Consider the following 22,611-nt stretch of genomic DNA (forward strand, 5'->3'; position numbering starts at 1 on the left):
TACACATGTAAATACATGTAAATATTTTCAAAATATATACCGTATGTGTGTGACTTTATACATACATAATAAATATACACAGTACACACACATATTATATAAACAAAAACTTATTTTGGATGCGACTAATCGCAATTAATCATTGCCCAGCACTCATTTCAACCTAAATTATGGATTGCAAAAAAATATATATAATAAGAATAAATATATAATAATATTTAATAACACTATTTATTAATACATAAGAATACTGCTTAGTATTATGCATATTTAAGTATAATGCATTAAAAATAAACTTCAAAAATTAAAAATTAAATTATTTAAAAAAAAGACACAGAAGAAACAAAGCAAGTACCACATCGAGTTGAACTTAACTGAAGTAGAAAAACTGAAATCATATTTTCTTGTTAAATGCACTCCAGAAATCTGTTTTAATTTACAAGTCAAATATTAATTATATTATATTTAATAAAAATGTAAGAATAGTGCATACTACTAAGTATAATATTTAAGAATATTTAAAAGAAAATTAAAATAAAGAAACTATCAAAGCAGTAAAAAAAATAAAAAATTTTAATCAAGTATAACTTGATTTGCAAATATATAAGATTAGTAAAAAATAATTCTCATGTAAAACTTGCAATTTTTGCAACTTTGCAGTTGATCTTTGTCATTATGGCTGAATTTTACCTTCTTGCTTCTCATGTATGACAGCCTGCCCTCGTGGGCGTCAGGGTAAGTGCAGAACAGGTAGGTGGTGATGGCGTGTTTCAGGAAAGAGTCGCCCAACATCTCCAACCTCTCCAGATTGAAGCCGTCACTGGCATTGGAGAGGGTCAGGGCCTGCAAGATGAGGCCGGGGTTGGGGCCTAAGGTTTTGGGAGAATCCCAGGCTGGACCTGTGCAGGCTGATGTAGATGTCACGTCAGAGACCTCTGATGACATTTCTGAAGGTGCTGTGGTGCTGGTTGCCGGCTCTGGTTTGGGGCAACAGTTTGAGGTAGGTTTTTTCACATGTCCGTCACAGATATCTGAGTTCCTGCCTGGGATACATTCATCGCTGGGCTGGGGCTGTGGCTCGCCGGCTGGGGAGGGCCGCACAGGAACTGAGGTAGTGGTTTGTGTTGATAGGTCACTCTCCAGAGGGCCCAGCTGAGAGCATTGGCAAATGTCATGTCTATGTGGAAGGTCGTCGCTGTCACCCCGAGTGCCGTTAGGGAGGTTTCGGGAACAAACGCAGTTGCTCTTGTCTTTGTTCGGTGTCTGGAGATCAGTCGCAGGGAGCATGTGGGTTTCTAGCTTTTCATCTGGTGTGTTGCAGTTCTCACAGGGGAGAGCGCCCTCTGGAGGCTGGGAGGCCTCCGTGCTGCAGCCCTCCAGGGCAGTGTGGTCTGAATCTGAGCTTGTGCTGTGTTTACAGTGATCGTCGTCTTCCATACATGCACTGGGGCAGGAAATGAAAGACTTGCTGTCGATGGATTTCTTCCATCCGAAATCCAAATTTGGATACCTGGGGTTAATATTCAATGAGATTAGGACTCAAATAGGAGCACTTTCTTTAACGCAGAGATTGCCAGCTGCTTTCTAAGGTAGATGTTACCTTACAAATTAATTGGAACACTTTATAAAGGCAGTAACTCTCTGTGCCACACATATGACTCGAGTTACAAATGAATCCAATAGAGTTTGATGTTACTAAGCTAACTATACGACATTCTAATAAGAATAAAAGTAAACTGCACATGCCAATATTACAATTTTTAAATTAGTGGTTGATCACAACGGATTTCATTTCATTATATCCCAGATATAAAGTTGACATATGATATCACTATTTAACAGTAAAAAACAAACAAATACTGCATTAAAATTTGTACACGTTACTTTATATTTACTAAATCAGAAATAAATAATTTGAAAATGAACATGAAAAAAATGGAAATTGAAAAAAAAAATGAGCCTGTAAAATAAACAAATTAAAAATACATTTATACTGCACTCAGGTGCTGGCATTCTCAGTGCTGTTAAAATAAAAGTCCTGCATTATCAACGGTGTCAAAATAGAGGACCTTCTTTCAAATGTATCGGCCAAACAGAAAAACTCACCAGCCAATGCCAATTGAATTCAAATTTGGTAAATAACGGTCAATAAATCAGCCTTTGCGATATATTTTTTAAACACTAATTAGACATTTTTAACAATGCTTTTTATTACAGAATAAAACATTTTCAGCCACTTTTTCTCCAATGCAAAGTAAATTTTCCTATGATGATGAATTGACAAAACTATGTATAATACCTTTTAGAACAGCCTTTGTATCAAGAATGTGCCTACAATGCCTTAAAATGATGTCTATGGAGAGAGCCCACTTGGTTTTGGAAAACAGTGAATGAGTGTTATGCATATGATTTGTAGATTTTATTTATCTGACCTGAAATCAGGAGGCAGGGTCTGAGCCCCTACACCAGCGTCAATGGCTGTCTGAGACCGCAGCTCTTCGGCCGTCAGAAGGCAGTGAAGTCTGTAGAGAATGCTGGGAAGGCAGACGGCTTTCCTCCACAAAGAGGCTGGGATGGGGTGAATGGCACAGAGCTCTGGAACTAAAATCTAAGCAGACGGAAGAGAAATACAACCAAAAACTGTTATCTGATGTGAGTCAACCCTCTGTTCGTCCGTTACTGCTCTCAGTGGGAGGAAATACTTGAATAAGCGGTGTGATTAGACTTAATTCAGGTATGATGGCTTATAATTATCACCATAAATTTGTTCTGTCAGTTAATACCTGTTTGTTTTGTAGACTTTCCCACTTGGCCTTTCTCTTCTCTGCACTGCTGAGAGGAAGGGCTTTCCCCTTTTGATTAAGGTGCCGGGGAGTTAAAAGATTCAATCTACAGGAAAAGACCACCATGGACATATAATGAATTTCTTAGGGAGGAAAAAAAGAGCACATATCAGAATTCGTCTTTTTCCCCTCCCCCCCTTCCTACCTTGAAGATGTGTGGTCCACATCCAGTAGGGGCTGGTTAACATTAGACAGGTCCAGGTTGTACTTGGTTTTGTAGTACTCGGCGAAAGTCTCGTACTCTGGAGAAGGGAATTTACTGAGCGGGGTGAGGTCTGTGTAAACGTCAGCCACGTAGAACCGATGTGGCTGGTCAAAATTACGATACCTTAGAGAGAGGAATGGGACAGAAGGGTAGAGTTCAACTTCAGTGAAAACAAAAGCACAGTATACGTCATCAATGAGAGCTTAATTGCAAGGGCAATAAGACTCAGAGTTCACAAGTTACTTTTGTACCTTGGAATGATGACAGCATCCTGGTAGTCCTCCAATTTGAAAATGAATGGGTTTTGCTTGGTGTACTGAGTAGTTGGAATGCCAATGCGTGCTTCAGACTTTTCAATATCCTCCATGAACTTGAAATCCAGGTCCAACGTATTGGAATTCTCAACTAAAAAGAACAGAAGTTATACGACTAGGGTTGCAACAAGTGGTCAACTAATAAAGATTTTATAGCCAATATCTTGGAGAGCAGGGGGCCGATGGTGGAGATATCATAGAAGACATATGAGTGTGTACATGTATATACACACATACACATATATACATACATATATTATATATTAGGGATGCACCGATGTATCTGCCGATTTTTCCGCAATATACAACCATCGGCATATCGGCTATATAAGGAAAAATGCAGATATAACAAATCTATGGTTTTTATTAATTAACTGCGTGAAGGCACTGAGCTGTATAATGTGTTGCATAATCCTAGCGCTGCTGTCTGCACTTTAATGCTAATCAAATAACAAAAGACAAAAGATTGCACACTATTCTTGACTAAATAACTTTTGTAACTTTCATAAGTGTAGCGGACCTCATCTGAATGATGACCAATACTTTACTGATGTTTTATTAAGTTTATTGCGTCCTTTTTCACTCCAAAAATATCACCATAAGAGATAAGCAAAACACAGCACAAGAAGTGCACATTAAACTCTCTCTCTCAGTTGCATTATCAACAACATACAGCGAATTACACAAAACACTTATTACAACTAACAGTAAACAAATATATACAGATCTCAAGCCTTTTCGGGGGGTGCTTAATAAACGGACAAACTTTAAATCAGAAGAACTGCGTGCTTTCATTACCCATATAGCTCCGTAGACTAGAAAACCCGTCAAAAGAAGAGTCCCGCCTTAGTAAAGGAGATTTCATACTAGTGCTGGGCGGTATGACCAAAAATTTATATCACAGTATTTTTCAAAATTATACCGGTTTCACGGTACATGACGGTATTTTTTTTCATGCATGACCGGGTGTTAACCATATTTTCTACTGATTGAGAGAGGAAATACTGCAGTATATTGACTTAGAATGCCCTATTTTACTGTCATGATGAGTGAATATTGTCAAAAAATACCACACTAAATAGTGACTAAACACGACCCCTTTTAATACATGTTAACCAGGAGTCACTCTGATTTATAATCGCGGCATCGTCTGATAAAATCAACATGCATCTACACTAAAGAGCGGCTATGCGGTTGTTTTGGCTATATTACTTTTTTGTCTCATGCAGCACACTGCTTGCGTCTGAGTAACAAACAAAAAACAACAACAAACGAACTACGCTCATCTTTATAATTCCAAACAATCAGTAAGCGACAGGTGCTAGGAAACGCCGTTTTGAACTCATTTATTGATGAGTCGACTGCGGTGCGGCCAACTGAATGCACTGCTTCTCTGCCGCTCACTGCACAGAACAGACGCCAAGAGAGGTGACACTTCTGCGGGAAAGTCAGACCTCGCGTTCGCGGGACAGCACTGGCAAAATCTTTCAACTGAACCATAGCTACGGTTTATCCAAAAAAGTTGCTAGGTTTGTCAGTATGAATATTCTATGAAAAAAAGCCACTAAAAGGGTCTGAAAGTTGCTAAATCTAGTGCTAAAGTCACGCTCGTGTGTGTGAGACGCGGGAGCTGATGGCAGGGGGCGGTGGATATTTGTGGCGGTCAGTGTGGATATTGTGGATGAGTTCTTCTGTGTTATCACGTTCTATTAGTTCTACAGCTTCAGTTTCGGAACTTTCACGCTTAGTAACACATACAGCTGTTCCCTCACCACAGTGCAACAGTGAAAAGGGACCCCTTTCAAACAGTGTCGCGTTCCGAACGTTGTTTAAGCGACATACTAATAATGAAATTGTAAATACCGTATTGCGGTATTTTAAAAATTCATATCACAAAAATAAACACCGGTATTCGGTATGAACCGGTATACCGCCCAGCACTATCTCATACATATTTAAACTTACAAAAAATATTAAAATGTATACAAAAACAAATTAGAAGATTAATCATAATAAAGTCTGTTACAATAAAGGAGGATTAATATGCATTTAATTTATACAGTGAAGTGTTATTTTACATTTGTTTACTTTATTTCTGTACTTGAAAACTGCTAAACCTACCTAAAAAGCACTGTTTATTTAATATGTATCTTTGTTCTGTTGCATTCATGTAGGCCTGGTGAATGTTAAATGGATCTAATCCATGTTCATTAGAAATTATTTGATGATGCAGCAATAAAACTGCTAGAATAATTTAATGCAGGTGTTTTTGAACTTCGCTGATTGAAAACATGATCAAAATACTATCTATTTTGATGCCAGAATTTCAAACAAGAGAGGAAGTTACAAATATCGGTATAGGAATCGGCCAATAAGTGTTTCCTTGATTCAACAGGTCTGGCAGTAATCAGGCCTGCGTGTGGCTAGTGAAATTTAACTCAGCTTTCTAAAATAATGTGGTTAATTGCAGTTCTTTCATGATTTAACAGGAGGGGGCAATTCATTTTTCACGTAGGGCCACTTAGGTTTGGACAGCTTTTTTCCCTTAATAAATGAAAACATAATTTAAAAACTGCATTTTGTATTTACTTGCATTATCTTTGTGTAATATTAAAATTTACTTGATGATCTGAAACATTAAAGTGTGACAAACATGCAAAAAAATAAGAAATCAGGAAGGGGGCCAACACTTTTTCACACCATTGTATATACATCTACTCACTTTTTCTCTTGACAAGAAGTGCATTTATTCAGTCGCAGAATAACTGAGAACGGGAGATGTGTCCGACACGCACTCCACTTCACTTCAGCGCCAGGCACGAGTCAAATGAGTGCAGAAACAGTACTGTGCTCGCAGCGCCTGCTCTTCAATTGCACGCACAAAGGTGCCGGTGCGCGCTGTAGCCTGTATCTTTTCATATTAAAGCGTGAAATAAACTACGTGCATGCAATGTCATGGTCAGTTAAGTCATGAAGTTAACATTAAAGCTGCCTTAAAACTGTGCATGCATGCAATATATTTTACTAGTAACTTAGTTACTGTATTAATATTACTTTTGCAGTAACTAGTAGTGTAACTAATAACTAATAAGATTTCAGTAATACTATTACAGTTACCATCCATAAAACAACTTAGTTACTGTTACTTTTGATGCCTTAACCCTGCTGATACAGCAAAAAGTAGTTTGAAATCAAGGATTTCAAGTTTGTTGCTCATTTGTGTAAAAATGCACACTTCAGATGATCTAACAGCTGGATTCACTAATGTTTCACTAAAGTTTTTTGGAATTAAATATTTATTAGATATTTAAAGACTTGTTTAAATGACAAATGCATATTTTCAGAATCCAGACAGTATATGAGAAAGCTATAGTGTTTGCTTCTCTGTTATTAATAACAAAAAAACACTAATAATTTTACAATACTTTTTTATATATCATTTAGTTTCTTTGTTTGACAGTTTTCTCTGTAATAATTTATGACAGAACTGTTAACTAATGATGATGAAGAATGCAAGGTCCTGTGCATGTCAGTGCTGTCAAAATAAAAGTCACAGTGCTGTCAAAAAAGTCCTGCTTTTCATAATTAGTTGGGTCTGTATGCTGTGGAATGGACTGCCTAGGACTATTTTTTTTTAAAGCGAAAAAATGGATCTGGAATGCCCATGTCTGCTCAGTAAAATACAGGTCAAAAAATTTGGCATTTTGTCCAAATAATCAAATAAATATTTGACAGATTCATTGCAGATCTAGATAAGACCATATCCTAAACTGACAATCAGAGGAAGGTTTATAACTTTAATCTCACATTCAAACAAGACAACATCTCACTGTGACTGACTGCAGCAGCAGCAGCACTCACCAATGTTGAGAGGTAGAACGCAGTAGGCAGAATCTGCCTCTACCGGCTTAAACTCCAGTGCTGGCTTTTCCAGACGGAGGATGTGGGAGAAGATGTACTGGTGCAGACGTGTGATCAGCTCCAGCTGCTCCGCGCTCAGAGTGAAGCCCGACTTCTGCAGCTCAATTGAAATGGTCACCTCGCCAGAACGTGTATACACAGGGAAGTGAGGGATCTGAAAGTTCAAGGTAAGTTAATGAATTGCAGATATAATCAAATGAATAATACACTTGACTGTATTATAAATAATTATCAAAGTATTTCACAATAAATAAAGATTGATAAGTTCTTCTCCAAGGATCTGCAGATTCAGAAAGTTAAATTAAAGGTGATTACCCGAGGTATTGGTTTAGCTGTCAGAATGCCAAAACATCGAGTAGTGTCCTCCGGTGGGTACAGCTTCCTCCGCCGGAAGTTGAGCTCATCAGGAAGAGGGGTGGTGAGGACCATCCCTATGACGTAAAGGTAGCAAGGCTGCTCTGGCACAGGGTAACAACCCCGCAGACACTCTGGTATCTACAAGACAGGAAACCCAACATGATTCTATACCTTCTACACATTGTATTTAAAAAAAGAAAAGAAAATAATCCTCTATTCAGCAAGGATGAATTATAATGATCGTAAAGATGCTAAAATCATGTTTCAAAAAATTTCTATTAGAAAATTCTTTTGAACATTCTCTTCAGAGAATTTTAAAATCATTTAAAATATATGAACAAGCTGACAAAATAAAAAAAATAATACATTTCTTGACCACTAAATCAGCATATTAGAATGGTTTCTGAAGGATCATGTGACACTGAAGACTGGAGTAATGATGCTGAAATTCCAGCTTTGCAATCACATGAATAAATTACATATATTTAAAAATACAAAACAGTTATTCTAAATTGTAATATTTCACAATATTAATGTTTCACTGTATTTCTAATCAAACAAATGCAATTAGTGCATAAGAAACATTTTTCACAATCACTTACCGACCACAAACTATGTATGGTGGCACCAAAAAACCCAGAAAAACATGAATCCTGACAGACTTTTAAAAAGATATTTTGGGTTCATCACACTTACGGCTTTTGGGTAACACTGTCTCCGTTTGGTGGAGCCTGGTCTTCCTGGCACATTCGTCTCCTCTTCATCGTGCAGGTCCAACTCCTCCTCATACTTTACAGTTTCCTTTCCCACTGGCATCAAATGATCATCCAGTTCACCTAGACACGGGCATCACACATCAGTCAGCAACTCTCAGTCTCAGAACGCATCAGAAATCTCATATATTTGGACTTTTTCATGCTCACCATTTTTGTGCAGCTTTTCACAACAAAGAAGAGCGACAGCTTTCTCTGCAAGTCTTGCACAATTCATTGTTGGCCCCTAAAGGGATGAAGAAACATTTAGAAGACGTTTTACTTTCAATAAGGAATTTAAAGAAAAATGACATACATCATGTCTAGGGATGGGTATCGTTAAGGTTTTAACGGTATTACTACTCTTACCGATACTGCTTATTGATTCAGTACTTTAACGGTATTCTTGTCAATACTTTTAGTTTTATATATATATATATATGACAAATTAAGAGCTGAATTAACATTGATTTATATTCTGAAATGTAAAATAAATATTTAATTAAATGAATATAAAATGAAAAAAAGAAATCTTGTTTTTTCTCAGTAAAACACATTTTGTCTTCAATTATTTTCATATTGGATATTTTTCCTATTTAAATTTTTGTTTTAAAATGTACCAACAATCACATTTAAAAAATATACACTTTTTGATATACCATAAAAAAAAAAAACGACTCATGCAGCTGTAAGGTTTTCTTTTTCTTTTGTTTTTACTCGGGATCTTTACAACACGCATTACGTCACGTATTTCATGGCACACTCGTTTTATGCGTATTTGGCGCCACCTAGTGTTGTGGGTGTATTATTGACATATCAAAGTCTAGACCCTGAATATAAGACGACCGCATTTTTTCAGATGTATTTCCAAGAAAAAAATATCGTCTTATATTCGGGACAATACAGTATTGACATACATCGGATTTTCTCCCAACTGTTTTCCTCCATTTAAGACATAAACCGTGTTTAAGTAAATACTCTCCAAGCCAGCCATTTTGGCATTTTTGTGTGTATTTGATCGTTTGGACATGCACCCAAAGCTCAAAGTGTAATTTGTTTGTCCGTTTTGGAGCGTGCCACGCGCACACATTTCAGCCTGAGGAACAGCATCTCTTGTGTGGATTGTGCTTTCAAAGTTTTATTATCAAACATGTCCCGCAATTTAGCAAAAGTAAAGACGGCATTTTACAACAATCACTGACTAAGCAGATTCTGATGCTAAGTTTGGGTTTTAGGGAGGAACGAATGCGCACCGCTGTGAAGGGCGCAAGACGAAATGCAGTTTTTAATAGCTTTACCTCATGTCTTATTTTGTATAATCTTTAGAAGCCAAAATCGAAAAAAAACAAAATAATTAGCTTAATAAAATCACCACAGGCCTAAAGTGTAAGCAGATGTTTGAATGTTTAGTTCTCTCTTCTATCATAATTAAACAGGGCTTTCATGTTGCGCGTGCTGAAGCTCCTCAGCGTGAGTGCGATCTCTCTTCTGAATTGCGAATAGCAAAAATGCATCATAGACAAATGTTTGAAAAACAGCTGGCGACTCTGGTGAGATAGAATTTGCAAGACAATGTATATAGCAATAATAAATGTGTGTTTTCTTAATTTCTCCAGTACCGATAGCAGAACCGTTAACGTCAGCGCTTATCAATACTCCGGTCTTTCATAATTTAGCCCCGGGACCGATTAAATACCGGGTTTCAGTACCCATCCCTAATCATGTCTTTAAAAACCTGTAAGACTTTCTTCCAAGGAACACAAAAGACTAATACCAAATCATATGGACAATTTTTCTGGCGCTTTTTTCGGAGTTTGACAGCTCATGGTTTCCACCCACTTTCATTGTATGGAAAAGAGCAGTGTGAACATTCTTCAAAACATCTCCTTTTGTGTTCCATGGAAGAAAATCAGTCTAACAGGTTTGGAATAACACAACGGTGAGAAAATTCTGGCAGTCTGTGTAAACTCCTAGCAAAGAAGACAAAAATCTCAGAATATTTTTGAAAAAAGTTCAACTATATTTTGGCAAGAACTCACGGTGACAGGAACTCTGAGTGGTGAGTTAATGGGTAGGAAGAGTGTGGATTGATAACCTCCAGTCTTCAGCTCCACAGTTTTACACTTCGGAGCAAGATGAGTGAACGGATCACTGGGCAAACGCGCACAATATCTGCACAACACACAAAAGCATTTAAACGTGACATTATGTGCAACAAAATATAGCAATCTTTGAAATCTCAGAAAAGAGTACTGACCTGTTGACGTGCCCAATGGCTGTGTTAATCGTGACACGTGGGCCGCCGTCCTCTGAGCGCAGGACGTAAGGTGGTAGAACGTTGTCATCATCGGTCACCGGCTCCAGTTCAAACTCACTGCGTTCTGCTGACTTTGAGCACTTATTTCGGAGGATCTAAAAGATGTATGACACTGTTAGACCAGCTTAATGTGTTTATGTAGTATGTTTGACTAGTTTAAGTGTTTATGTAGTTAATAAAACTTTACTTGTATCACGCTTGACGTGTTCATTGTTTGCTCATAACCGGAGTCACTAATCATGCAGATTTACGTTACAAGCTTGGTAGAATTGTACAGTAAGAAAGTTATTTCCCTTAACCAGGAAATTAACGTTCTTAGAATTGACAAGACAGTTGACCCTGAGTGGTCAGCTAAATATCTACAGCGGATCTAAAATATGAATAGTTAATTATAACTAGTTATGGTTAATTATTCATATTTCCTGTCGTTGAGCTAAATTCGCTACAACACATTTTAATGTACACGCAACCTCTTTCAGGAAATCTCATTAAACCTGCTGACCTTCTCTATGGCCTTGTAGGTCTTGAGGTCTTCTTCAAATGTTTTTGTCCGTTCGCTGTCAGCTAGCATGATGTAATTGGAGACTGGAGCCCGGGCGCGACCTTTGGATTGCACGTATGACCGGTACTCTGTTGGCAGGTCAAACCGAACGACCAAATTGCACTTTGGAATATCAACGCCTTCTTCCACAATGCTGGTTGCAATGAGCAAGTTGGTTTCATGGGCTCTGAACTTCCTCAGGACCTGGACAATAATATAAATCGGCAAAAACATTTATGATTAGCACAAGCTAAAGAAGTGGCACAAGAGACTACCTAGGACTACTGGATTCTCTTACCTCCTCTTGCTTTCTGAACTCCACCTCCATTTGTTTGTTGCGAGGCTGGTTCTTGCCGATGCTGTGACCTGTGATGAAGTTGCTACTGATGTAGGCCAGCTCTGGGTCCTGCTTCCCTGCCTCCTTGATAAGCCTGATACACATAAATAACACTGCATTCAAGTACCTTAGGATAATTTATATAAGCAATCTGTTAAATATAACAAAATGTATATAGGATTCGGGCGATATTTTTTGAAAGAAATTAATATTGTTATTCAACAAGGAGACACTTAATTTATCAAAAGTGACAAAGATATTTAAAATATTCCAAAATATTTCTATTTCATATAAATGCTATTCTTTTGAACTTTCTGATCAAAAAATCTTGAAAAAATTTATCATGGTTTCCACAAAAATATTACACAGCACAACTGTTTCCAATATTGATAATAATAACAAATGTTTCTTGAGCACCAAATCAGCATATTAGAATGATTTCTGGTCACGTGTCACTAAAGACTGGACTAATGGCTACAGAAAGTTCAGCTTTGCCAACACAGGAATGAATTACATTTAAAAAATATATTAAAACACTCTTAATGGCAATCTACAATGAATTACAAAATAAATATAAATTTTTCATACTGTACATTATAATATTGTTACTCCTAAATTAATTTTAGCATTGAAAATGATTGATTGTAGTTTTAGTGCATTTATTATTTGTATTGAATTTCTAAGACAGACAGTGAAGCACTGCAAACAAACCTGTTTAAAACAACCGCTGTATACCGCCTTTCCACAAAGATGATTCCACAGAGGATGTTGGTGAAAGGCGACGGAAAATTAGCTTCGGGCTTCTCCTTTGCCTCCGCCTCTTCATCCTCATCTTCGTCCTCAGAATCACTCCAAGAAACATAATTGTCCTGATTGCGATTATTGTACCACTCCACACTCTCAAACTGCTGCCGTTCGAAAGGCTTGTACTCGTGGAGAATCTCCAGAAGTTTAATGACCTTGGGAGTGACAAACTTCAGGTCTAGGGAAGCTGGAGAGAAATGCTCCTCACATAAAGCGTGGATTTTTCTCAGAATGGTGTCTGTGAACAACAGGAACTTGCGGTTCAGCTCTTCCTGTTCATGTTTGATATATTTCTGCAGCTCCCGGACCATGATTCCAGCAGCTTTATCGGCACACCAAGGGCCCAGCACAGTTAACACGGCACGACAGTCATTCAGCACCTAGGGATAAATAATCACACAATCAAAACACAGCGATTTGAAACCACTGCAGGAGGTTCCTGTCAAGAGTACTGATGCTTTAATACAAGATCCTAAAGGAGAACCTGTTTGGAGATGAATGTGGGATCTCTATCTTCTCGATGAGCAGATAAGTTGCAGTCATTAAGAAAATGAAGGGCTTCATCCAGCTCACTCAAAAGCCTCTCAGAGAGCCCACTCTGATCCTGATATAGCCCACAGTCCAGCACAACCTCACGAGGCTGGGACGCATACCTGGAAGTAAACACACATGCAAAAAACATCTATAATAAATTATACTTAAAGGACAGATAAATATTTTTTCAGTCCTATTGTGTAAATTAGATACAGACAGTTTTACAAGGAAACAATTCTGTTCTACAAGCTGCAATAAAAGCAAAAATACACCAGAGCTGAAATCAGAAACATACCTATCAAGCACCACAAGATCAGTGGCAGTTTCTGCATTGCTCTGCAGAATCTTCTCCAGGTTCTGAATCTTCTCCTCCAGATCACAAGGGTCACATTTGCCATTTAAAATGGAAGCAGTCAGACCCAAAATGCGAGGACAACCTGGGCAACCCTCACAAATCTGTAAAGAAGACTGACACTGTTTAAATAAGCATTATAACGAGGTATTATCATCACCAACTACCTACAATATGATATCTATCTTGAATTACAGTTGGACAAAGCACTCAAAATTGACAGCAGTGATCAATCATGAAAACAACTGTGTAATCTGATTAATATTTCCAGCTAATATGTTTTTATATAATCAGAAAAAACATCCATCTCAATGTATTCTTGTTTCAGCACAGCTCTAATTATAACTAACGTGTTATATGAACATATTTTTCATAGTGATGGCCTGAATTTTGTAAATTGGCAGGTGTTATGACTAAAATATTATTCTCCTAAGAAAAGATCACACATTCAGAGAAGTCAAAGCATCTGCATTCAGCCAGTCTTCAAAGTTAAAGGGATAATTCGCCCAAAAATGCAATTCTGTCATCGTTTACTCACCTGCATGTTATTCCAAACCTGTATGACTTTCTTTTTTCTGCACAAAATAAGATATTTTGAATAATGTTGGGAACCAAACAACATTGAAGCCAACTGACATTCATTGCATGGATACATTTCTCAAAAATATCTTCTTTTATGTTCCACAGTAAAAAAATAAGTAATTCAGATTTGGAGCGAGGGTTGAGTAAATGATGACAGAATTTTTTTATTTTTGGGTGGACTATCTGTCTTAATCTGAATTTAGGATGTGCCACTAAATGTTAGCCTTCAAAATAAAAACATCCAGTTTTAATGGGTTTCAGATACGCAACAATATCTTATCAGAGTGCCTATGTTCAATCTCCAGGACTAAATACATGCCCATTAATACTATAGTAATGGATCGACCTCTTTTTAGCATCTCTGTGGAGTGACAGTTAGATGAGACCTCTATCATCCCTCTCTTTACACTGACAGATGTGATTTCATAGCACCTGTTCAATGCTGTAAAAGACTGCAATTTCACCTTCATTATTTCCCCATAAGGATGGTCTGTGATTGCAAGGTGGCATTCATCAAAAATCAGCAGGTTGATTTTTGATAGTGGCAAGACTCCATTTTTTAACACATGCAGGAAGATGTGGCACGTCATGACCAGCACCTGAAAGAACAGACATTATGGAAAAAAGAGGGATGAGGACGGCAGAACATCACAGAAGAGAGACTGCACGATGACACCTCATCAGACCGTTCAACAATTATATGAATAAATTCATAGGCTTGTTAAATGGAACATGTATAATCATACCTGATTCTCTATCATCTCTCTGTTCCACATCTCCTCGGGCCAGGATGTCATGTCTTCTGACATGTAATCGCCTACCTGGAGATCCGAGTGGGTTCTTACAGTAGATGCTTGCTGAACCACAGATGATGCTGCAATCAGGAAAAATGAACAAACCAGAATTAAAATGAATAAACATACAGAAAGAGTTTGATCATGTTTTAATGTTTTTACGTGACATGGCAGGCTACACAATTCCTCACCTGCATTCACCAGGAAAACTGTTCTCTTCCCATACTCTCCACGGATTTGGTGGGAGAGTTCTTTGATTAGGAGTACTGCGATAAAGGTCTTCCCTGAGCCAGTATTTAAGCAGACTATAGTATTGTGTTCAAGAGCTGCTTCAAGAAGTTCAACCTGGTGGGAAAATACAATTAGGTGAAACTATTCAGAATCAGCAAAAAGTTTTAAAAGTCTGGGGTCAGAAAGATTTTCAGCAAAGGTGCATTAATTTGATCAAAAGTGACAGTAAAGAATGTTTTTATGTTATCTTTCAATTAAATGCTGTTCTTTGAAACGTTCTATGCATCAAAGATTCTTGAAATAAAATGTAGAATGGATTCCACAAAAACATTACGCACAACTGCTTTTAGCATTGAAAATAAAAAAATGTTTCTTGTGATTTCACTGCCAAATCTGCATATTAGAATGATTTATGAAAGATCATGTGACACTGAAGAACGAAATAATGGGTACTGAGAAAAATCAGCATTGCCAGGACAGGAATAAATTACATTTTGAAATATATTAACACATAAAACTGTAATAAAATCGTAATCATATTTCACAGTCTTACAGTTTTTATTGTATTTTTGATCAAATAAATGCAGGGGGGTTAGTTAGTTTGAGTTTCCCTCTTTTCTTCACTTTCAAATGGCTTGTAAAAGTGCCGTGCACATTTTACTTTCACTTTCAAATTAGCAGCAATTCGGCGTTGATTCAATTCAAGCAACAACATCAAACTCATAGAACTTTTATTAACAAAACGAATAAAAATACACCATATATGCCTAATAAAATATTAAATTACTTAGGCAACACAAAGTTTAAATAGGTATATAAAACTGAAAATCAGCAAACACTGGAACCAAATAAATAAGAAACAGAAAGTTTATTAGCAAAACGAATAAGAAAGCTTGGAGGCACGGCATATGTAAAATTAAATAAATAAAATACACAATTCGCGCATGGTTCGGCACGCTGCATTGAGCGTTTAGTTTTTAAAAGGGAGGCGGTAGGCAAATGACGTAACCGGTGCTGCGGCTTAACACCAGTATAACCGAAAAAAACGTCTATCGCAGCAAGCCTAATGCAAATTAATTGTGATTACTTTGATGCATGATTTTCATTTCATTTCCAATGAAACCAAAAAGGAGAGGTTTAGCAAAATGTCCAAGATGCTCTTTTCCATACAATGAAAGTAACAGAGTGAAGCACCATCAAAAACATTGTAAAAACAGTCCATATGACCTGTGCATAATATTTAAAGTCTCCTAAAACAATAGCTTTGTGTGAGGAACAGCAAAACATCTTCACACATCAGGTTACGTTGAAAGCTATGGCAGATGGGAAGATCTTCAGTGGTTAATGGTTAAAATTTACATCTCTTCCTCACATAAATCTATAGTATGTCACAATTATATTTAAAATATAGGCCATGAGCTGTACAGAGTATTTGTATGCTACTTAAAAGTACTCAGACTAGCTTAAATATCAGAGTCAACCCATTTCAAAGGACTTGCCTGATATTTCCTTGGTGTGTATATGTTGTCATGGATAGCTTCCTGTTGCCACGGGAGACCGAAGAAGGGCCCCATGGGTGAGGAGGCAGGGGTCACCAGCTGTAGGCCAGCCATGCTTAGAGACTGTTAAGCAGGGGACCTCCAGTCATCCAGTGTTTATCTCATTGCATCATGGCTTTCTAATGCTCACTGCAAGAGACAGCATGTAACATCAAATCAGTAGGATGTCACAAACAACAGCGCTAAAATCAACTATGCCACGTTGCTGTTACGTCTGGTTGTATTTTCAGAAACATGTTATTTAGTTCTTGTTAGAGGCCATCTGGATCAGGTGGGTTACTGATTATAGATGAGAGTGTTTACTCACAGCGTGTACGTTTCCCACTTTGCTGTTTGACCAGGCCGCACTTATTCTGGGCATCATTATCAGAGCTCTTAAAATCAGCTCATTCTTTTTCCCCTCGAGTCACTCTGCTAGGAAAAACAGACATACATATACAATCTGCACAACTGTAAAGCAAAAATATTTAGAATCTGCACAACTGTATAGCAAAAAAACAAATGTGTTTTGCATATAGAGCAAACAGGTCTGAGATTATGTATTTATCAATTTATCAAATTATGGAATTAAGCACCTTATTGCAATGATACAACAAAAAATTAGCTGTAGGTAAATTTTACTTTTGGCATAAGGTTGGGTAAACATTTTATTCTGGTCAAAAACAAACTAACTGTTTGACATGTAAAATGACCAATAGTTTTGTTTTTACAAGCTATGTAAGGCTAAATTGACATTCAGATCTTGATTAAACAAACTTTGCCATAATGATTACTTCTTCCTCAAAAGCACTATTCATTCTAATCATAATTTATATATGTGGAAGCAAAGTTCACCTAAAACTTAATTTAAACATTCAAACATTTAACAACGGTAATTTTTTATTTTTTTTAACACTACCATTCAAGTTTGGGGACAGTAAGATTTTAAGACAATGCTGCATTTATCTGAAAAATAAAGCAGCATTACTTTAGTCTTCAGTATAACAGGATTTTTCAGAAATCATTCTAATATGCTGATTTGGTGCTGAAGAAATATTTTTCAATGTTGAAAACAGTTGATCTGCTTAATATTTTTGTAGAAAGCATGACACGTTTATTTTGAGAATTCTTTAGTGAGCAGAAATTTTAAAGTAACAGCATTTATTTAAAATACAAATCTTTGTAACATTATAAATGTCATCCTGAGTGAAAGTACTATTATTTTATTTATATATTTCCAAAAAAAACGTACTGATCCCAAATGTTTGAACTGGTGTATCTTCTAATAAACAATGTTACAACAGTAAATGAAATACCTCAGTAATTTCTTACTTGCACTATAGAGTGCACATGTATATTTTCCATTGCTGTGACCAAATAACAGTGGACATTTAAACATACTGATTATGAAACAATTAGTATTTTACTATTTCAGCAGAGAGAAATGATCACAGTACCTTAATGCTGCAGATGGGGGAGGGGGCCTGAGACAATATTCTTTTAATACTCTGAAAATGGAGAGAGAAGAAACATAGCTTGTGATAATGGACATATCTCTGGCAAGGAGAGGACAGCTGAATTTGGATGACAACTGGCTTGTCAACACATTTTTGCCACTCAGGATCGAGCCCACACTCTCCTCCTGATCACCGCTGTTCGACACAGCTGCAACAAATCACCACAAGTCATTTCAGCTCAAGTAACACAAGGCTTCATTTTCAGTGAGCAAACACATTTGCTCTTGGTTAAAAATCTGCTCTCAGACTCCATGTTCGGGTTCATGAATCTCTAATGCAACCACATAGGTTATTTACTTTCAGATTTGGAAAACGCTGACACACATCTGTTTCGGTGAACGAAACATTCGATGTTAAATGCTTGACTGCAAAACAGCTGGCCAGGTCACGGCTGCCCGATTCGACTACGCACAAGCAGATTTCCAGTATTGAAAATCAAGGCTCAAGACAACTTGTTACTGGTACTTTATCTTAATTAGTGAGATCAATACCATCACAAAAACAGTTACTACAGTAATTAAATCATCATACAAAAGCCATACAAAATAAAATCAATGAGATCTCCTTCAAATAGTGTATGAGCTTCCAGAATCTGTCATTTTAAGCTACAACAACTAATTGATCAATTAAATGAAAATCAACAATAAAAATGATCCACAAAAATGTCAATATCGCAGGGGTGTTTTTTTTCCCCTCTGAGCATGAACAGGCTATTAACTAGGTTGCAGTAGGAAAAACAATACACAAAAAAGTACACTATATTTTAAAGTAGGCCTGGGCGATAAAACGGTATCAATATTTATCGACGGTACACCTTCTTCAATAACGATATAAAAAATGTTCGATATATAGGCAGGTGCTATGAGTGAAGCAGACAGCACACACAAACACATGCTGAATTGAGTGCTGTGCCTGCCTGTGATGAGGAGATTGTGAATAAAAAATGAAAATGAGTCAAATTTAAAATAAACATTTGCATTTGAATGTTAGGAGTGCGTCAGGGAGCGTCATCAGTGGCACGCAAGATGTAGTGATGATGTAAGTGACGTTGTTGCATTTTAAAGGGGTCATATGATGCTTTTTTTAAAGATCATTATTTTGTGTATTTGGTGTAACAGAATATGTTGACATGCTTTAATGTTCAAAAAACACATTATTTTTCAAATACTGTACATTATAGTAGGTCCTCTATGCCCCGCCCCTCTCAAACGCTTCGTTTTCTACAAAGTCCCTCCTTCCCGACAAGCGCAGTCTGCTCTGATTGGCCAGCTGACCCAGTGCATTGTGATTGGCCGAACACCACAAGCACTCGTCGGAAATGTAACACCCCTTTCCATAATCGCAAGCTTCATCTTTCAAAATAAATGTAAAGACAGAGCCCAAAAGGGGAACAGAGTCGCGTGGCAGACACAGTGATGAAGCTGGTATGCACGGTTAAGACAGCTGACTCCACTGTGATGTGACCCCCCCCTCTCTCTCTCTCACACACACACACACACACACACACACACACGATGCGCAAAACTTTGCATTTTAAATTTGATTTATATGAGTTAATTTGTTTAATTTTTATTGTGTGTTTTTGGACTGTTAAAACAAAAAATATTTGTTGTTTGTCTCAATAAATTGGGTTAATTTAAAAATACAGTGGTTAAATTTAAACCTTTTGTTCTATTGCTCTTTGTTTTAAAAAAAGGTTATAAAAATTTCAATAATTATCAATACCGAACAATATGACACATTATATCGTTGATACATTTTTTAGCTATATCGCCCAGCTCTATTTTAAAGAATTAATATTCTAAAGATTTATATTTACATTTTTGCACATAAAACTTAAAACTTTTTCAGACCAGGAACCCTATGGCAGATAAAAGCTATGCTTCCATCCAAAGTTAAGAATTAAACTTACTTGCAAAATTGGATTATCGTATATAATATTTGTGAATAAAGCACCATTTTCATCCAGTGAGTTGAAGAGAACAAAATCGGCACTTCCTGATTAACTTGCGGTAAATATCATGAAGAAAAATTTTATTTGCTACAGTATAGTAGAAGGCACTGTATATAATTTTTTTGTATGCAATAAATTACGAGCTTCAGAGTGCGCAGACAAAACGCAGTCATGTTATCTTATTTTCGGAGCTTGCCGTTTAGGCATGCAGTTCTGGGAGTTAATTGTAACGAAGCACTTTGATGAGACTTTGCTCAAGCATTTTAGAATGACAAAACTAGCATTTCAGATGCTTGAAATGAGATCGGTCTGTTGGTTGGTCCAGTTTTATGCTGTTCCATCGCAAAGTCACATGTCTTTTTTGATGCGCATTAAGGAATTTATTCGGTGAAAGTGTTTCCATATCATAGTTTATGCGCATGTTTTTATGAAATTAAGAAATGTATCCTACTTAGTTGAGTGCATACGTTTTTTGTGCATTTTTAGAATTTATTCGCATCTTGGCATATACATCAACGTTTTCTTATGCGATATCCCAAAATGCGCATAAAAATAGGTGGATGGTAACATAGCTAAAGAGACAGGGAAGGGAATCCATTACTGTATAAAATTAAATGTTGCATTACATATATCTAACAATTAGATTAAAGATGGAAATAATCATCAGAATAATCTATAATAAAAATACTTCATAGTTGCTGGTGTAATTTATTTCTTTTTTAGATATCAGTAGTGGCCAATAAAAAATTAGCAGAGTTCTATAGAATTAAAATTAGTATAGTAGGCCTACATATACATATAAACAAACACACACATGTAGCAGTGTTTCCCCTAGGTTTACGGCTTTGGGGGGGCTTTTTTTTTTCTCTGGACTCCTTTTTAATGGTTAAATGACATTTTATTAATCAAAAAGCATGTCTAATTAATTAAAATAATGAAACTTAAACAATTTAACATCAATTTATTAAAAGTTTAACAAATATTACGTTTAGGGCCCTATGAAATGTTTTATTTGTCCAACCTTATGCTTTATTGTAACCAAATTCTGTTTTAGCATGTCTAATTTGAAAGCATAAAACAAGTTTCATTTATTCTTACGATAGCCTTATGATTTTTTTGCTCAGAAATTCTGTGTTGTGTATTTACATTTAGTTTTAAGGCATAAAACATTAATTTAATCTATCTTTTAAGTAATGAAAATTAAACAAATAAAATTTTTTGGAAAATAAAAGGTCATTTAATATTACAATTAAAGCATTGAAGAAATATTGAATGCTTATTCCTTAAAAATAAGGTTTTAATAGTTTTAGTAGTAGTAGCAGCCTGCCCTCAAGTTAAACCTAACTTTTATTTTGACGGGTTGCCGTGAATACCATTACATTTCTGTGTGTGTATGACATGATGATAGTTTTACTCAAATGAAATGGTCAAATGCTGATGAAGTGACTCTCAGAGCAGTTCTGGAGATGTTGTTCATGTATTATGTCCTCATGTAGTAAGACAGCAGAGGTTAATATCACCGGGAGCGTCACGAACGTTTCAGTACGAGTACTACACAAAACCGCGCGTCTGCGCCATTCATTAACACAGAGAGACACGCAGAATTCATATTTAAATATGAATCGGAGTGGGCTTACGTGTGTGTGTGTGTGTGTGTGTGTGTGTGTGAGCGCGCGCATCGGGCGGAACTCCGCTGTGCGTGATACAGAGAGCGCGACCATAACGTAGAGACTGAAATGACATGCCGTCGTGTAAATAAGATAAATAACATAAGGCTATTTAGTTTGCTTAATAAAAGAAGGTATAGACATGTTCTATAGGAAAGGTAACTTTAAATTACTTCTGTTGTGATCTGGCGCTATAGAGAAAATATAATTAAATAAAATTAACTTGACCTTCAAGGGGGGCGGACCTTCAAGGGGGGAAACACTGTATAGCTATATATATATATATATATATATATATATATATATATATAGAGCTGGGCAAAAAAATCAAATGCGATTTTCATGCGAATCTCGTCAGTAAAGCCGCTTCTGGTGATTAGTAGTAAATCTCCAGCACGTGCTTTCAGATGGAGCGGCATTTACTACACAGAGCCGTAGATCACTGACAAGCTACACAAAGGCCCAATCCCAATTCTATTTTATACCCCTTCCCCTTGTCTCTTGAAACAGAGTGTCAAGGGGTAGGGGTGAAAATATTCCCCTAAGAATTGGGACACCACTATATGTCACACGTCATCATACGTCGTCTAGCTCCTACAACACACAACCTATACTTCTGTGCAGAGAGCCTTTAATTACCGTTCTATAGTAATGTGCTGCTTACTGATACACACACACACACACACACACACACACACACACACATCGGAGATCGCTCAGCTCACACATTCAGGAGAAAATAAACTTGTCAACGCTGCCCCATGACTTTTATTAATAACAGTTTAAATACTGAATTGCTACATTATATTTTCCAGCAACTAGAGGAAAAACGCTGTTTTTTTAAGTAAACTCACTCTAAAAAGAGAAACGCACAGACGCTCATACACGCAACTTTCATCTCTCTCTCTCGATCCGAATTGGCAATATTTGAGAAAACGGTTTAGCGATTTCTAATTATTGGGGGGACTAGCCCCCCTCAATGTCTACGGTGGTTATCGCCCTGATCAGACATGAAAATATGTTGTGGCACTATCGTGCAGTCAGTAATGAT

General features: G+C 36.8%; 1 protein-coding gene across 1 annotated transcript in view; it reads right to left on the reverse strand.

Moving 5' to 3' along the window:
- The window catches only part of dicer1 (dicer 1, ribonuclease type III), a 30,304-nt gene extending 12,373 nt beyond the window's left edge, over positions 1-17,931 (reverse strand). Inside the window, exons 1-22 of the mRNA XM_016269915.1 lie at positions 17,880-17,931; positions 16,751-16,854; positions 16,384-16,572; positions 14,845-14,998; positions 14,606-14,733; positions 14,324-14,458; positions 13,221-13,381; positions 12,876-13,044; positions 12,299-12,771; positions 11,549-11,681; positions 11,212-11,454; positions 10,650-10,804; positions 10,432-10,564; positions 8,564-8,639; positions 8,337-8,476; positions 7,599-7,778; positions 7,224-7,437; positions 3,300-3,453; positions 2,989-3,171; positions 2,784-2,889; positions 2,433-2,608; positions 691-1,510 (exon numbers count right to left, since the gene is read on the reverse strand). Coding sequence (XP_016125401.1) covers positions 691-1,510; positions 2,433-2,608; positions 2,784-2,889; positions 2,989-3,171; positions 3,300-3,453; positions 7,224-7,437; positions 7,599-7,778; positions 8,337-8,476; positions 8,564-8,639; positions 10,432-10,564; positions 10,650-10,804; positions 11,212-11,454; positions 11,549-11,681; positions 12,299-12,771; positions 12,876-13,044; positions 13,221-13,381; positions 14,324-14,458; positions 14,606-14,733; positions 14,845-14,998; positions 16,384-16,497 — 4,047 coding nt within the window. The 5' untranslated portion in view covers positions 16,498-16,572; positions 16,751-16,854; positions 17,880-17,931. The remainder of the gene's footprint in view (positions 1-690; positions 1,511-2,432; positions 2,609-2,783; positions 2,890-2,988; positions 3,172-3,299; positions 3,454-7,223; positions 7,438-7,598; positions 7,779-8,336; positions 8,477-8,563; positions 8,640-10,431; positions 10,565-10,649; positions 10,805-11,211; positions 11,455-11,548; positions 11,682-12,298; positions 12,772-12,875; positions 13,045-13,220; positions 13,382-14,323; positions 14,459-14,605; positions 14,734-14,844; positions 14,999-16,383; positions 16,573-16,750; positions 16,855-17,879) is intronic.
- Positions 17,932-22,611: the final 4,680 nt, after the last annotated feature.

This window comes from Sinocyclocheilus grahami, unplaced genomic scaffold, assembly GCF_001515645.1.
Source record: "Sinocyclocheilus grahami isolate Dianchi unplaced genomic scaffold, SAMN03320097.WGS_v1.1 scaffold54.1, whole genome shotgun sequence".
Lineage (NCBI taxonomy): Eukaryota > Metazoa > Chordata > Actinopteri > Cypriniformes > Cyprinidae > Sinocyclocheilus > Sinocyclocheilus grahami.